This window comes from Eschrichtius robustus, chromosome 16 (genome assembly GCF_028021215.1).
Source record: "Eschrichtius robustus isolate mEscRob2 chromosome 16, mEscRob2.pri, whole genome shotgun sequence".
NCBI lineage: Eukaryota > Metazoa > Chordata > Mammalia > Artiodactyla > Eschrichtiidae > Eschrichtius > Eschrichtius robustus.
This window is the reverse complement of record NC_090839.1, coordinates 54,523,112-54,539,644: the sequence shown is the minus strand read 5'-3', so window position 1 is coordinate 54,539,644 and position 16,533 is coordinate 54,523,112. Positions and strand designations below refer to the sequence as shown.

The following is a 16,533-nucleotide window of genomic DNA, read 5'->3' as shown; positions in this document are numbered from 1 at the left end:
CCAAAAATAAATAAACAAATAAATAAATTAATTAATTAAAAAACAAAAACAAAACAAACAAAAAGAAGCCCTTGGGGTAGGGGGGAGATTAAAGGTTCAGGAAAGGGGACAGTGGGAAGTTACCCTGAGGCCCCCAGAAGAGAGTCGGGAGCCATTCCCAGGAAGGGGAGCACGTGACGCAGAGCTGGAGTGGAGACAAGGTTGCTGCCTCTGTTTGGGGCCCACTGAGCATGAGTGTCCACTGGGGTCCGAGGCAGGAGCCTGAGCTGCACATTCCTCAATTCTCCCCCGTCAACGTCCTCTCTCTCCAGTTCGGTCTGTGAATCTGGGTCTCTGTTTTCTTTCTGCTGGGTTCATCCCTCAGCCCCCAACTGGGAAATCCCAATCACATCAAATCCAACCCCGCACCGCCCCCCGGAAGCTTTCACTTGGTGCCACCACGCAGACCCCTTCTTCACTCTCCCAACTGGTCCTGACTTGTGTCCTTCTGCTGGGAGCACCAGCCTCCCTCTGTCTTTCCTTGTCTCTCTTCCTTCTTCCCAAACCGACATGTTAAGAACCAGTTTGATTGAGAGAGAGTTCCCGTACCATACAATTCACCCAAAGTGTAGATTTCAATGGTTTTCAGTTCAGAGTTGTGAATCATCATCACCATTAATTTTGGAACATTTTCATCTCCCCAAACAGAAACCTCATAACCTTTGGCGACCATCCACTGTCTCCCCCTCTCCCCAGCCCCCCGAAACCACTAATCTACTTTCTGTCTCCATGGATTTGCCTATTCTGGACATTTCATATAAGTGGAATCATACAATATATGGTCTTTGGTGACTGTCTTCTTTCACTAAACATCGTTATTTTCGAGGTTCATCCATGTTGTAGCTGTGTCAGTGCTTTATTCCTTGTCTGGCTGAATAATATTCCATTGTGTGGCTATAACACATTGCATTTATCCATCCATCAGTTGATGGATTCAAATGGACTTTTCTCAGGAAATCTCTCCTGATTTATTTCTACCTACTCCTCCTCTCCCGGGCCCGAAGCATTCTGTAAATGGGGATTCCTTGGTGACACGGCCTCTGAGAATGGAGAGAGCAGGAGGCAACCTTATGTTTGCAACCTAGCAGAGCCCCTTAGTGGCTGAGTGACTGGCCCTCCTTGGGGCCTTATTTCCTCCTCAATAAAATGTGGACAATGATATTTCCTTCCAGGATTGTGGGAAGTCCTGATCCAAGTGGAGCATGTGGCAGAGTGGCCTGGCATACAGAAGGCACTCAGTAGTGCTGGGTCCCTTTTGTCTGTGTCGACCTTGATCCCAAGCTAAGGGTGGGCAGGCAGGAACCATACTTCCTTCCTTGCTATTCCGCTGTCGATGTCTGAGTGCAGTGTTCTTTGATGGGAGTCAGACTAAGGAGAGAAGACATAGAAAGGAAAGAAAAAGCAGATATCAAGAAATACCAGAGGAATGGAACAAAAGGATACAAATGAGATAGAAAAAGGTCTGTAGAGCAGGTATGTTTCAGAGTTGAGCGTGGTGAGGTAGGAAGAACATGGGGTTTGAAGGTTTGAAGACCTGTGTCTCAGCCCCAGCCCTGACACATCCAGGTCACTTACCTCTGCGTCACAGGGACGGGTGCCCTCAATTTCCCCCTCTGGGGGTGAGGGGATGGCATGAGCTCATGGGCCCACTGTTGTGTAAACCATTTACCCAGGGACTCTGAAGGCCAGGTGGTATCCCTATTGATCCAAGCAGGTCCTGGCTGTGGCCTCTCAGTGACCTGACACGTTGTCCCCTCTGTGGGTGAGTGGCCTGAAGCTGCCTCAGGCTGGAGCCCATCCTTCTCGGTGTCCTGGAGGCCTCTAGGACTCAGGGGAACCTGACAGTGTTCATTCATTCATCAAATTTTACAAACCTACCTCTTGCAGGGCACTGTACTATGACTAAGACCTGGCTCTTGCCCTCAAGGGGCCCACAGACTTGGGGTGAGAGGGACACACAAGGCACCTTCAGATGTAGGATGCCGCTGGTCTTGTGTTACTCTGTGACTCTAAACACCTTCTGCCTTCTTGTGCAAATTGACTTCCTGAATGTTTCTGTTTCTGATTTCCAGGCCTTGCTCTTTGGCCTCGTCAAATATATAGAGATTTCTTTCTTTATTCTTTGCCCAAGAGATTAGCACAGTGGCAGTGCCCTCAGGAGATTCTCAGGGGATATTTGATGGATAAATAAAAACATGAAGGATGAAAAATGAAAGTGTGTGGTATGCCTTCACAGAAGTATGCCCACAAGTGCTGTGGGAGCCCAAAACTGAGCTGGGGTGGCTTCCTGGAGTAGGTGATATTTGAACTGGGTCTTGGGATTAGTTAGAGTTTGCCAGGTATATGTATTCTCAGCACAGGGAACAGCATTTGCAAAAATGTAAAAAGGTCGGAATGGTAAGAACTTCCTAGTGGCTGCGTGGGTGTCGGGGAGTGAGGGTGGAGTGAAGAATGGAAAGTGGAAGGGAGGGATGGGGGGGCAGTCAAGATTTTGAACAATATAAAGAGAAAAAAGTAGAAAGATCACTCAGTCTTGACACTTGCAGACAATCACTTTTTTGCATATATATGTTTAAAACAACTATACATATGTTCTTTTTTTTCCCCAGACCATATATATACATATATATATATATATATGTATATATATGGGCTTTCTTTTTTTTTTTTTTTCTATGTGTAGGAGCTATTTGTTTCAAGCAGAGTTCTTTCTCTGTTCTTCCAAGAAGTTAACTCTGATGCTGCGTGGGGAGAAATACGGTTTGCAAGGGACACTGAAGTGGGAAGCTGCCATCGTAGCCACTCGGGAGATGCGAGATGCCTGTGGGGCAGTGGGATGGGGAGGAAGAGCGGTTTGTCCAGGTAAAGGACCTGGGAAGGCAGGTTGCTTGGTGGGTGGGAGAGAGGGAGGAGTCGGCGCTGACGCACAGGGTTCTAGCTTAGGAAACAGGTTGCTGGTGATACCTTTCGGATAAGGACTTCGGATGAAGCGCTGGCAAGTTGTGAGAAGCAGATAAGGAGCTGAGATGTGTGAACACCTTAGATTTTGTGGAACTGTCCTGCGGGGAGTGGCCACGCGGGCCGGTCTCCCTGGGACCCCACACCTGTCTGGAACACCTGTGGGGTCCAGGTGGTTGTCCTGGGGTGGGGGTGGGGTCGCGCCCCGGTCGTCGAGGCCCTAAGCCCTAATGTAATGGGACCTTCTGAGCCGGGCGCAGGCTGAGCGCGTCCGGCTGGCAGGCAGCGCTCACCAACTCCCGATGCAGGTGAGGGTGTCGGACCTGGGGCCCCCATCTCATTGGGCTGGGGAACAGGGGCTCAGGAGTCTTGCGCCCCCTCACCTCACGTGGGGGAGTTCGAATTCCGGCCCTGCCACTTCCTGCCTCAGTTTCCCCATCTGCACCCGCTCGCAGGCGGACCCGAGAGCAGTATGTAACCTGCAGAGGCCACGACACATCGCTGGCATCCGGTGAGGGGAAGTGGCCAGGCCTGGTCGCGGAGGAGGGTCGCGGGGCAGGGGCATGAGGAGCCGGGACCTGGCAGAGTCGCCCTGCGGGACAGGCGGGCCCGGCCGGCGCCGACTCCGCGCCTGGGAGCCCGGCTCGCGACCAGGCCATAGCCAGAACCCTCGCCGCCCAGTCGCCGTCAGAACAAAAGTGGCGGCGGTGCCCGACGCCCGGCGTCCCGCAGGCCCGGCCCCCGCCAGGAAGCCCAGCGGCCCCGCCGCCCGGCGGCACGACGCACGGCGGCCGCGTCTTCGGCCCTTTCCGTCCGAGCGCGCTCGGTTCTTTCCGCTGCGGCCGGCGCAGGTGGAGGGGGCGGGGCGGGGGCCGTGCGTGGTGACGCCGCGGGGGGGTGACGCACCGGCGTGCCCCGCCCCCTCCCCCTCCCCGTTCAGGCTCTGGAAAGAGAAGAAAAAAAACTTTCTTTTTTTTTTAATTGAGGAATCAACAGCCGCCATCTTGTCGCGGACCCGACCGGGGCTTCGAGCGCGATCTACTCGGCCCCACCGGTCCCGGGCCCCACAACCGCCCGCGCACCCCGCTCCGCCCGGCCGGCCCGCTCCACCCGGCCCTCGGCGCCCGCTCCGGCGGCCCCGCTCGCCTCTCGGCTCGGCCTCCCGGAGCCGCGGCGGCGGCGGCGGCGGCGGCGGCAGCGGCGGCGGCGGCGGCGGCGGCGGCGGAACGGGGGGTGGGGGGGCCGCGGCGGCGGCGGCGGCGGCGGCGGCCCCGCTTCGCGCATTGTTTTTCCTCGCGGCGGCGGCGGCGGCGGGCCGCGGGCGGGGAGCGGAGCCCGGATCCCCCCGGTCGTCGGGCCGCGAGCGAATTAATTAAGTGGGGCGCGGGGGGGGAGCGAGGCGGAGGCGCGGCGGCGGCACCATGTTCCCGGGGACTGCCTGAGCCGCCCGGCCGGGCGCCGTCGCTGCCAGCCGGGCCCGGGGGCACCGCCGGGCCGCCGGGGCGCCCCCGCCGCGGAGTGTCGCGCTCGGGAGGCGGGCAGGGGATGAGGGGGCCGCGGCCGGCGGCGGCGGCGGCGGCAGCGGCGGCGGCGGCGGCCGGGGGCGGGCGGTGAGCGCTGCGGGGCGCTGTTGCTGTGGCTGAGATTTGGCCGCCGCCTCCCCCACCCGGCCCTGCGCCCTCCCTCTCCCTCGGCGCTCGCTCGCGGCTCGCGGCTCGCGGCTCGCGGCTCGCGGCTCGCGGCTCGCTCCTCTCCCCCTCGCAGCCGGTCGGGGCTGGCGCCGACCCCCGCCCCGGAGCCCTCTCCGACCCCGCGGACCGCGCTCGGGGCTGTTTTCGCGAGCAGGTGAAAATGGCCGAAAACTTGCTGGACGGACCGCCCAACCCCAAACGAGCCAAACTCAGCTCGCCCGGCTTCTCGGCGAATGACAGCACAGGTGAGGAGGGGGCCGGGCCGGGGGTAGGGGCCCCGGGGGTCGCTGTAAGCCCCACCCGGAGGTGAGTGCCCCTGGGGGACCCGAACTCAACGGAGGACCGCGCAGCCCCTTCCCCGGGACCCGCGCCGCAGAGGGAGAAGTTTGTCGGAAGACTGTCATGGGGCCCGAGTGGGGCGACACATGCCCGGGTGCGCTCGTATCGCCCGGAGTTGGTGAACCCTCCTCGCGTGGAGACCGAGTGGTACTTCCAGGGAGAAAAAGTAAAGTGGAGCGTGTCTGTTCTGCGTGGTGATTCCGTACGCCTCCCTCTGCCGCTGTGTGTCGACACACGCGTGGCTGTCTGGAGGGATGTCAGCGGAGGGTAGGTTTGCTAGTGAGAAAAGGAAATAGTGCAGCCGAAAGGGCACCCGAAATGTTTTCTGAATTGGTAACACATTCACAAGGCTGCGACCAGAAGACACTCCTAGCAGCAGCCAGCCTACGACTTAGAAGTTACTTGGAATGTGTTCCTTGGGAAAATGCTTAGTAGTTATTTTGAAAACTGTTGTTGCTGGTCACCTAAGTCATTCCATTTTTCACAACCCCAAACTTCGTTAGCAAGATGTCATGAAAGTTGCTGTGGAGTGTTTAATTTCACGTGTATGACTTCGGAAGAAAGTTAAATAGCAGATTCATCTGGGCTGCAGTCTCCAAGGGCGCTTGTGTTGTTTTTACAGTGTAGATATATATTAAAAAATTATGTTCAGGAATGTAGGAATTACGTTTTTTCCCAAAAAAATTTTTAGCAGGGTACTGAATAAATCATTCTTTTAAGCAGCTTCCCTGGAAACTTTCTTAGGTAATCATATCAGTTACCTGAGAGAAGTATTTTAGTTTTTTGTTCATTTAATAGTGCTGGCTTCTTCTGGGCTGGTTCACTGTAGCATTATCAACTAGTTGTATTTCCTCTTTCAGAGCTCTCCTTTGCAGTAAAATAAAAGCTTGTGCGCTGCTGTGAATGATTTGATTCCCAGCGCAGCTTGTGTTTCTCCACTACGGTCTTGAAGTAGCAGCATCTGAAAATCAGTTTATAATGAATGGGTCCAAATTGAATTATATTGCTGCAGCAATGCCTTCAGATTTGCAGTAGACACAGCTGTTCAGCTTGTGCATATATTTCTGGGACTGACCACTAGTGTTTTTATACTGGTGGTCTAAAAATCTATTTCTACTGATGAAACAAAACTTGAATTTTGTGGCTTCAGTTTTAATACAATTCCTAGACTGTTAGTTAAAGTAGAAGTGAGAGAAACAGTTTTTTTTTAAACAAATCAGTCATAAGATTCTTGTCTGGTTGAAATAAATTTGTTAAACAGTGGGGAGGAATCAGTAAGTCTCACGATATATAAGTCACTAATAGTACTCTTTTCTAAAAACTGATAAGGAGTTGAGTTTGATGTTAATTTTGTAAAATTGGCTTATCTGAAGTGAGGAATGTGGGAACAACCAAGATTTAAATGCTCTGATTTTACTGCCTGAAAAACACTGATTTTACTGCAGAATAGATCTCCTTTGCTTCATTAATCTTGGCATGTTTGAGTGAAAAATCTTTAATCATGTGAAACGTAGATCGTACCAGACAAGTTCAGCCTTGAAGCTTGTCCTTTGAAACTGGTAACTTTTGAATGGCTTTGCAGCTTTTCTGTTGTTGAATGATGTTATTGTAGATTTTGTTTTATAAAGAAGGACAAATTAGTAACATGACACTTAACAAAAAGACTTGTCCCACTATATACTTTCAGCTGTTTCCAACATGGTGCCCAAAGGATTGGCTTTTGGGTAGTTCTGTTATTGGATGGTCACATATTTACTTAATGTGCTGCTAATCACAACAGAGTTTATCAGAAAGGATTTTCTACTTTTGACCACTTTTTTCCCCTTCTTTTCCAATTTTGATCCTTGTAAGACATTGGGGCTCTTTTATAAATGTGGAACAAAAAAATCAGTTTTTAACAGTTCTGTTTAAATAATCCAAAGAATAAGTTCACCATCATATTTATGTTGGGTCCTTGGTTGCACATCATCACCATCACATTATTGTGAGAGGGTCTGTTAGCATGGTGGGCCACAGAAGGGGTCATCATCGAGCATGTTAAAAAAGGTAAAACCTTGTCTCCGACAACTGCTAGTCTAAAACAGAGATCTTAAGGATGTATATTAAAGCCAATAAAGGACTAAAGCAATTACATTACACCAGTCAAAGGAGTGAAAGCATTTGGTTAGATGGAAAAGTGGGGAGAGACCTGGGAATAACATTCTTGAGAGAGACAGCGTCATTTTAATGAGGGGATGTGTGTTTGTGGCTTCTAGGATAAAACTGGGCCAGGCAGAGCAAGGTATGTTCCATGCTCATGTGATAAAATTTGAGGGAGGGGAGCTCTGCATGGGAAGAGCTGAAGGGTTAGGAGGAGAAGGAGGAGGCCTTGGTGGCCTGAGAAACAAGAGTGACTTGGACTGTCACGATGCAGTGCATGTCTCTGGGGACTGGCCTGTGGAGCCATCAGTGTCAGCTGAGTCCCCGGGGCGGTTGTGCAGGAGGGGCAGAATAGTATACCTGATGCTAGGGCGCTTACCAACCAGGATGCTGCCTGCAGGGCGCTTGTATGTGCGTACACTCCAGTAAGGTAAGGCAGTTACCAGCCAGGATGCTGCCTGCAGGGGGAGCGTGTATGTGCGTGCACTCCAGTGAGGTAAGGCGGCATCTCTGATAAATGTCATTGCCACCAGAGACAGATGGGAGAGATCAGTGCAGGCTGGGGAGGTCAGGGAAGGTTTCTGAGGAGAGCGTGCAGAGCTGATGCAGAAATAGGGAATGTACCCCAAAGGAAGGTAACAAGAGGAAGAAGGAAAAGCAGTACTTTTCACCCAACCCCAACCTTTCTTATGGAGTGGCACAGAATTTGATGGTATCAGATGTTGTTGAAGTAGCATTTTCTTGTTTTACATTGAAGGCGTAAACGCTTTTTTACAAATGTCATCTTCCTTTACTTGGCACCCTTTATGAGAAGTAGGACTTTGTGTTACCAGTGTATATTTAGTTGTGTGTTTTGGAAACTTTTTCATTTAATATGTCCAAATTAAACCAGCATATTAGTGTCTTTCAGCAGCAGGGATTCATGATTTAACAGTGTGGAACAAATAAATATCTAGGCAAGCAGTAGACTTTTTTTGGTCAGCTTTTTTGAAGCCAAATTTGCATTCAACAGATATACTATAAAAAAGTTTTGTAGGACTGTCTTCTGAAAGTTGAACACAGGTACGTTTCATCCTGTGCTGTATAAATGTCCCTAAGCAGTTGTGATTACATTTTATACTGTGAATCCCATTAAGTGCAAGAGAAAACTATATTTAAAGAAACTTGGTGTAAATACCGTTACCAACCAAAATACCTTTTACGGCAAAATGATGACCTTTTAGGTTTACATATCGGAGTGCTTTTCTCCCCATCACCTCAGTTTGGTCCTCACAGCAAACTGTGAGGCAGGAAGGGAAGATACTGTTCCTGCCAATTCCAGGTGAGGAACCAGACTTAAGAGAGGTGATCTGCCCAAAAGAACATAAAGGGTAAAAACCAGAATCAAACCTAGATCGTTAAAGTAAATCGATAAATTCATCTTATAAATCTACATCCATAAACATGGAATCTACTTCAGTCATGGACCCGGGAGACTACAGTACTTAGCAAGTTTCAGTAGCATAACTCCAGCAAGTGAATTAAGTCCCGGTAGGGAAAGTTTGTCAGCAGCTATGGAACAGGAGAGTGTTCTTCCTATTAGGGGCCTGGGGTAGGAGCTCCCGCCTCCCTCTCATTCTGGTGCAGCAGGGTGTTATCCAAGGCCTATACTGGTCTTATGTTCTTGTTTATTGCAGTGGGTAATTGAGGACCAGTTAGGTTATTTCATCTCTTTACTAAGTTCTGGCTAACTAGGAAACGTGAGTTTTTGTAGAGACTTCTAGGGCTTTTCATGACTTTGCTTAGCTTTTACTTAGTAGAAAAGTAGGGATTTTTGAATAACTGTGAGAGCAGTGAGAACAGTGGCCTCATTTGAAGTTCCTTGGGGATGGCAGGTAAGTATGAATCCCACCAAGGGAGCCTTCACAGTAGGGCAAAAGATTGAGAATCATTGCTGTTTAAAGCTTGAATTTGATTCTGTAATTCTCAAACATAATTGAGAATGGCTTGTAAAGGGACTTAGGCTTAATCCTACTATTGGAAGTTGATGCTTACATTGTTAGCCTGTATTTTTACAACTTCTAACTTGTGCCATTGTATTGATAGTTGTGTAACAAAGTGATTATTTGGGGCTACATAAGTGCCAGCTTTGTGTTTTTACTTAATGTGTTTGAAAACAAAATAGTTTAAAATGATTTTGCCAAAGTATGCCTTCCCGTGTTAAGATGAAATGTTCCTTATTGTGAGTTTTGAAGATTAGAAAAGCTTGCTTTAAGCCATTTTAGTTCTTGGGGTAACAGTCAGGACACTACCTCTTTATCTCATTCAAACCAGCATTTCAAGTATATTCCAAGGGCACGTGAAGAGATGTTGCTCAACAGAGGTTTTGTGCTTAGAAGAAATTGGGCATAGCCAAGGCACTTTCTTGCAGGCCCTCCCAGCCTTAGTTTGCTGATGGGCTGTGAGGCTTGGAGAGAGGGGCTTGCAGTTTGCACCATTCCCAAATACATGGGTCATCAAGCTTTTTCTGTAATGGGTCAGAGGACATAATTTCAGATTTGCAGGCCACATGGTCTCTGCTGCAGCTAACTCAGTGTTGCCATTTTGACGTGAAAGCAGCTCTGGACAGTATGTACACAGATGTGCGCAGCTGTGTGCCGGTAAAACTAGCAAAACTCTCATTACAAAAACCGGCAGCCAGGGCTTCCCTGGTGGCGCAGTGGTTGAGAGTCTGCCTGCTAATGCAGGGGACACGGGTTCGAGCCCTGGTCTGGGAGGATCCCACATGCCGCGGAGCAACTAGGCCCGTGAGCCACAACTACTGAGCCTGCGCGTCTGGGGCCTGTGCTTGGCAACAAGAGAGGCCGCGATAGTGAGAGGCCCGCGCACCGCGATGAGGAGTGGCCCACGCTTGCCACAACTAGAGAAAGCCCTCGCACAGAAACGAAGACCCAACACAGCCAAAAATAAAAAAAATAAAATAAAAAAAAAACAATTCTGTACATATTTAAAAAAAAAAAACAAACCGGCAGCCAGGTGGTTTGGCCCTCATGCTGCAGTTTGTGACCCTGATGTAATGTGGGACTGGTGCTCTGAGGATCCTCAGTTTCCTCATCTGTGAAAAAGAGAGGATGACCATCCCCATCTCCAAGGGTGATGGGTGAAGGTGGAATGAGATGCTGTGTGAGAAGTGCCTGGTCTGGAGTGAGTGCTCAGTGCCTGGTGCCAGCACCGTCCTGACAGGGGAGAGTGGGTGCACCCTGGTAGCCATGTTTGCTGATGGTTCTGGAAACAGTAGTAGCCATGTATGCGTGTCCACACAGGCGCACAAGCAGGCAGATCTTTTTGTAGTGTAGCACATTCAGTATATAGCCAGGAGTTCTTTAATCAATACTATTGATTTTTGCCTCCATTTTCAATTGTATTTTTTTTGTAGGAACACGATGGCCATGAAATTTTAAAATTGCAAAAACTTAAGCAGTATGGTATGTTCTGAAAATTCGTACTAATTTTGAAGTGTATTTCATGGACTGTTTAAGCAGCAAACAAATATGTGATTCTGTTTCTTTACTGTGTATATTACAGTTCAGTCTGAGGTACCCCTTATGCAGTAGCAGTGTACAAAGGATTCTGGTGATGCCTTCAAGTAGCTTAGAACTGTGTTGACAAAGATAAGACATAGAGGCAAAACTTGAGAAAAGAATATAAAATGCAATCAAGTGCCCAAATGCATGAGTCAGAAAGGGCAATTGAAGAAGGCTTCATTTATTCACCCAGTGTTTACTGAATGCTCCATGTGCATAAGCCCAGGGCTGGGTGTCCAAGTGGTGGTGGCACCTGAGGCAGGGCCTTAGTGCTCCTGTTCTGTGGTGCCCCCTGGGCTTCTCTCACTGAGCCAGAGCAAGGAGCCAGGCAGTTGGGGAAGTCTGCTGGGTTTCTGTGCCTTCTGTGTGTTGGGAAAAGCACTCTGGCTACTCAGAGAGTTTCGTCTCCATGGGTGTGATCTCAGCCCATGGCTTGCATCTAGTCCTCTCAGGTTGTCCCAGATGGTCTCTCAGAAGCTCTCAGACTCCTGGCCATGCCCTCTGGTTTCCAGCAAATGTGCCCAGTGTTCCCTGAGCCCACTCTGAGGCCTTTCCTTAGTGGCGCGTCCCTCATCAGAAGACTGTCCCATGCCTGATGGGCTCCCCTGGTCTGCTGTGGCATCCACAGCTCTTGCATAAATTGGGGGAAGGGATGCCATACTTTCCCAATTCAGTCTGAGCTTAGCTTTCAGGATTGTCACATTGCAGCAAGTCATTGATGCAGGAAGTCAGTGCTTGCACCAGTGTCTGTTGGGGGCTTTTGCGTGTTCACCTTTCTGTGGGGGCTGTGATTTGCTGACAGTAGTGCCGGAAAAGAGCCATGTGCAAGGTTGCCCAGCTCGAGCTTTGACTTGAAGAGATGTGAATCACAGATTGGGGTGGGAGGGTATCTTTAGGAAAGGCATGGAAGTAAGCAAAAGTGGCTTTTTTTTTCCCCCCCGCAAGTTCTTAGACAATATGCAGGATGTTGCTGACTTTGAAAAATCTGCCTTCAGGGTGTTTTCTTGTTCTAATTTTGGGAAGTAAGACTATTTTTGAGCTCTACGTCTAGAAGTCAAATTCCTTTCTTTTAAAACCTTATCCTTAGAAAGACCTTGGATATCATCCCATGTAACGTTTTCCCCCATGTTTCATTTCCATTAATCAAAAGAATATTTAGTTGAACCATCACTAAGAATAGTAAAATCTAATGCTGAAGAAATTTTCACTTGGTTAAACCCGACTTTCCTATTTCTAGATGTCCCGTCTGCTGCTGTTTGAAGATCTCTTAATTTGCCAGTCTTTCTAATACACCTGTGTATATAGTAGGTGTTTCCTAATAGTTGTAGCTGTTTAACGGGATTATACAATTCTGTTGTAAAGCAAAATCTTTTTTTTTTAGATTTATTTTAATTAATTAATTTATTTTTGGCTGCATTGGGTCATTGTGGCTGTGCGCAGGCTTTCTCTAGTTGCGGTAAGCGGGGGCTGCTCTTTGTTGCGGTGTGCAGGCTTCTCATTGCGGTAGCTTCTGTTGCGGAGCACGGGCTCTAGGCGCATGGGCTTCAGTAGTTGTGGCTCGCAGGCTCAGTAGTTGTGGTGCCTGGGTTCAGTTGCTCCGCGGCATTTGGGATCTTCCCGGACCAGGGCTCGAACCCATCTCCCCTGCATTGGCAGGTGGATTCTTAACCACTGCGCCACCAGGGAAGTCCCGCAAAATATTTTTATATTTCAAAAGCTTCCCTTTGCACTGCCCCCAAATATTTTGAATTTTCCTTATAAAAACTGTACCATCTATATGTGTTTTAATTTTGTACTTAGAATAACCAATGAAATAGCAAGAAAAATAAGCTACTGTTTCTTATGATAGCCTGTAGAGTGAGGCTTGAACAATATTTGAATAAAGTGGGTTTTGGTATTTGATAACAAACTGAATGATAACACTCAGGAACTATAGAAATATATCAAATAATTGGGGTTTGCTTTGACAGTTATGGACTGTATGCGTTTGACCCAGTTCCTTTGGATTAAAATATTTTGAGTGTTTGTCACTTGATTAAAAGTAGAACCTTCTAACCATGACTCAGAGTTGAAGGAAATGTCAGAGCTTTTTATACTGGGATACAGGTAGTGAGGAAGGAGCCTGGCCTCCACTCAGTGGACACTGGATCTCAGCTTCCAGCTCATCAGCTCTGTGCCTTGGGCCAATGACTTTACATTAGAACTTCGTTGGGAGGGTGGGTCTCATCTCTAAAAGGGATTTTTTCCCCCCTAGAATTTTCCATTTCTTCTCACTTTGGTTAGCTTTGCATATTGGGCTCCTGTGGTTCCTGGCATATAGCCGGTTGCAGCGGCTAGTATTATTGTATCATTGTGTGGCAAAGTACTAGACGTCACCTACCCTTGGGCTGGTAAGGATAGGGCTGATGTAGGTGAGGAGTCTGACCCAGAACCAGATCCATGGACATTTCTTGCTGAGTACACAGGAAGATGCTTCCCCTTCCTGTTCCACATAGAGCACCAGGGCTGGTGCAGTCTCAGTACCAGCTTGCAAAGGAATGAATTAGAGGCGGAGATTCAGGAATCCCACAAAACGGGTAGGAGTTTGACACACTTTACTCAGTCTGTGTTTGAAGTTAAAAAATGTTCTTTATTGGAAAATTGAAGTCTAAACGGAACTGTTTTTCCCGTATTGTTTCAGAACAGGGACTTGATTTAGGTTAGGACTTAGTGAAAAAGGTGAACATGGAGAAGCTATAAAAATGGTCTTTCTTTTTTTAGAGAACAGTTAGGGGAGAAAGTGGCCTTTGAATCGCTATCCAGTTTAGTCAGGTTAATTGGTTGAAAGAAAGAGCAGTGAAATTTAATTTCCTCTTTGATTCAGCTACCACTGACCTTGAAAGGAATGGATTCAGCTCCTCCCTGTATTGTGGGGATTTTCTCTTTCTACAGATTCTATAATAGGAAGTTGCTTCAGTTGGAGTTTACTGTTTTTCCAGTCTCCTAGATATTTTAGGTGTGGTGATTTATGGATTTTGCTAGTAAAAATCGCCCCATGGTGGACAAAGAATTTTTGCCCCTAACATTAAATCTTATTTATATTTTATTTAATCAGTAATTTTTATTGAAAGTAACAAGGCATAAAGTATTGATAGATTTTTGTGTTATTTTGGTTGTGCCTTTACTGCTCTTGGGATTGGTTTTTGTTTGAAGAGCACAACCCGCCCAGAGTTGAACTTCTCTTTTAAAAATCTCTGAGAAAATCATATTGAAAGATAATTCAATGTTTTAGCTCACACTGGTGACTTTCTCAATCTCTGAAAGTTAAGGAAAAACGGGTTCCTTCTCAATGGTAAGAGTGAGTTTGGACATTTCCTTTGTTTGAAACGCTAGTGTTCTCCTGATACTAAGTCCAGCTGGACTTTCTGTGATGATGGCCATGTTCTAGACCCACACTCCCAGTACTGGATCCTCTAGGCTCTTGTGGCTAGTGAGTACTTGAACTGTTACCAATGTGAGTCAGGAACTACATTTTAAATTTTATTTAATTGTAATTAATGTAAATGTTAACAGCCACATGTGGCTATTGGCTGCTGTGTTGGACAGCACAGCCCTGAGTACATTAACTTACCTCATTTGTCTAGAGTGTTCTTTAAGATATTTATGACCTAAAGGGCAAAGTCCCTTTAAAGGGACCAACTTGTAAAGATGGAAAGCATTTTCAAAAATACTCATTGGTTTAGATTTAGGATTTTTCAGTCATGTAGAAAATATTTGTTACACTGTGATGGCAGTCCTGGAGATCTAGTGGTGGGGACACAGGAGGTCCAGGGTCTGCCTTCATGGGAGACAGCTATAGTCAGCTGTGACCGAGTACCTTGGAGAGGAGGTCCATGATTGGGGCATAGGACAGAGTCTTTTCTTAAGGGTCTTAGAAGGCCTTTTGGGGGAGGTGACTGAGACCTGAGGATGAACAGGAGTCGGGGTGAGGTGCTATTCCAGGCATAGGGAACAGCATAAACAGCAAGTGTGGAGGTCTGGAGGTACACACTTTTGAGCGCGTAAATTTTTTGCAAAAAGTCAGTTTTGTTTTTGTTTTACATTCAACAGGCTACCATTTAGAGGCAGCGTGGTCTTGCCTCTTAGATGTGGACACTGCTGGTGTTCTTCTGTGCTGAGAAGTCGGGTGGGCCTGAGCTCTAGTCTCAACTCTACCACTATTTATCCATTCTTTTATTCAACAAATATTAAAACGCTTATATAATTCAAATTCTTTATATGTGCTTATTATGTGTGGGACACTCCTAGGCTGTGGTGATATCAGTGGGGGCCCCGTGTTCTTGGAACTCAGAGTGCAGTGGTGTGGGCAGGCAGTCCAGCAGTCCCACCAATGCCTGTCTATTTGCGAACTGAAATCAGTGTTGTGATGGGAAGGAACCAGATGCTTCAGGCTGGGTGGTCAGGGAAACTTCTTAGAGGAAGGGCACTGGAGCTCATTGCAGAACAAACTAGCAGGGGGAGTCAGGCTGGGTAAGTCATGGAGAGCCTGCAGTGTCTGACCAGGGAGTCCAGACCATCCTTTTAGAGCTTAAAAAACAATACAAAATTTTAGAAGCCCATCACATCCAGGGTAATTGGAGGAAGTGACTGTGATTTGTTCTCCAGAGGCTATATCATCTTTTTCCAAGGTATATTTTTCCATATAAGTTCACACCGGCAGGGAGAGTTGACAACTGCCTTCTCTCTCCCCAAACCCTGTTTGTGGGAGGAAAAAGACCCCACAAAAAGGAGCTTAAGAATCAGAACTACAGTTGACCCTTGAACAGTGTGGGGGATAGGGGTGCCAACCTTCCCTGCAGTCAAAAATCCACATATAACTTGCCCTCTGTATACCGATTTCTCCATATTCGTGGGACCTCCCTATGCGGTTCCTCTGTATCCACAATTCCACATCCTCAGATTCAGCCAACCACAGATCATGTAGTACTATGGTATTTACTATTGAAAAAAAAAATCTGTGTATAAGTGGACCTGTGCAGTTCAAACCCTTGTTCAAGGGTCAGCTGTAGTGTTCTTATTTAAGGTATTAGGAAATTTTTGTACCAACAGGTGATTCTTCTTTAAAAAGTTTTTTTTTTTTTAAATTCTTTTGACTGGGTGATGAGTTCATAGGGTTCCAAAAAGTACAAAAGACTTTAGTGAAAAGCCTTCCTTTCCTGTTTACGGAGTCAACCAGTTCCCCTCCCCACAGGCAACTAGTGTTTCTTGTATATCATGCTAGACATACGCTGTGTATGTAAGCACATGCCGTCTCTCTTTACTCCTTCTTCCCAAAGTGACATGTTATATATGTTGTTCCACTATAGGTGCATTTCAGACTGATAAATATCTCAGAGCTGTAAGAAGTATTAATATTTGAAGAGCAGGCTTCATTCTAAAAATCCTTTTTTTTTTTTTTAAATGGTAAAATGTTTTGGTGCTGTACTTAAATAACACAGAATGATTTTTGTGTTTTTGCTACACTTTTTAAATAGGAAGAACTGAAGTTCTAAAAAGTAATTTCATCTTGAAGAGTATTAGAGGTTTTGTTACTGTCATCATGTTGCACATCATGCAACCATGGTTCACACCAAAGTTCTGTTTATGGTTTCCCAGCTTCTGGAAAAGATTCTTTAAACCTGTGGTTTTTATTAACCACCTTATTAGTTGACATACAAATGTCTGTAGCTTAACAACCTACTTGTACGCCAAGTACAATAGATAAGGTAAAAATCAATCTGTTGCTTGGTAGGACTTCTAAGAATATTCATATTAATTCCAGACCT

The 16,533-nt window shown here is 47.2% G+C and overlaps 1 protein-coding gene across 1 annotated transcript in view; it reads left to right on the top strand.

Moving 5' to 3' along the window:
• Positions 1-4,618: 4,618 nt before the first annotated feature.
• The window catches only part of CREBBP (CREB binding protein), a 128,936-nt gene continuing 117,021 nt past the window's right edge, over positions 4,619-16,533 (top strand). Inside the window, exon 1 of the mRNA XM_068565397.1 lies at positions 4,619-4,933. Within this exon, the coding sequence (XP_068421498.1) occupies positions 4,849-4,933 (85 nt within the window). The 5' untranslated portion in view covers positions 4,619-4,848. The remainder of the gene's footprint in view (positions 4,934-16,533) is intronic.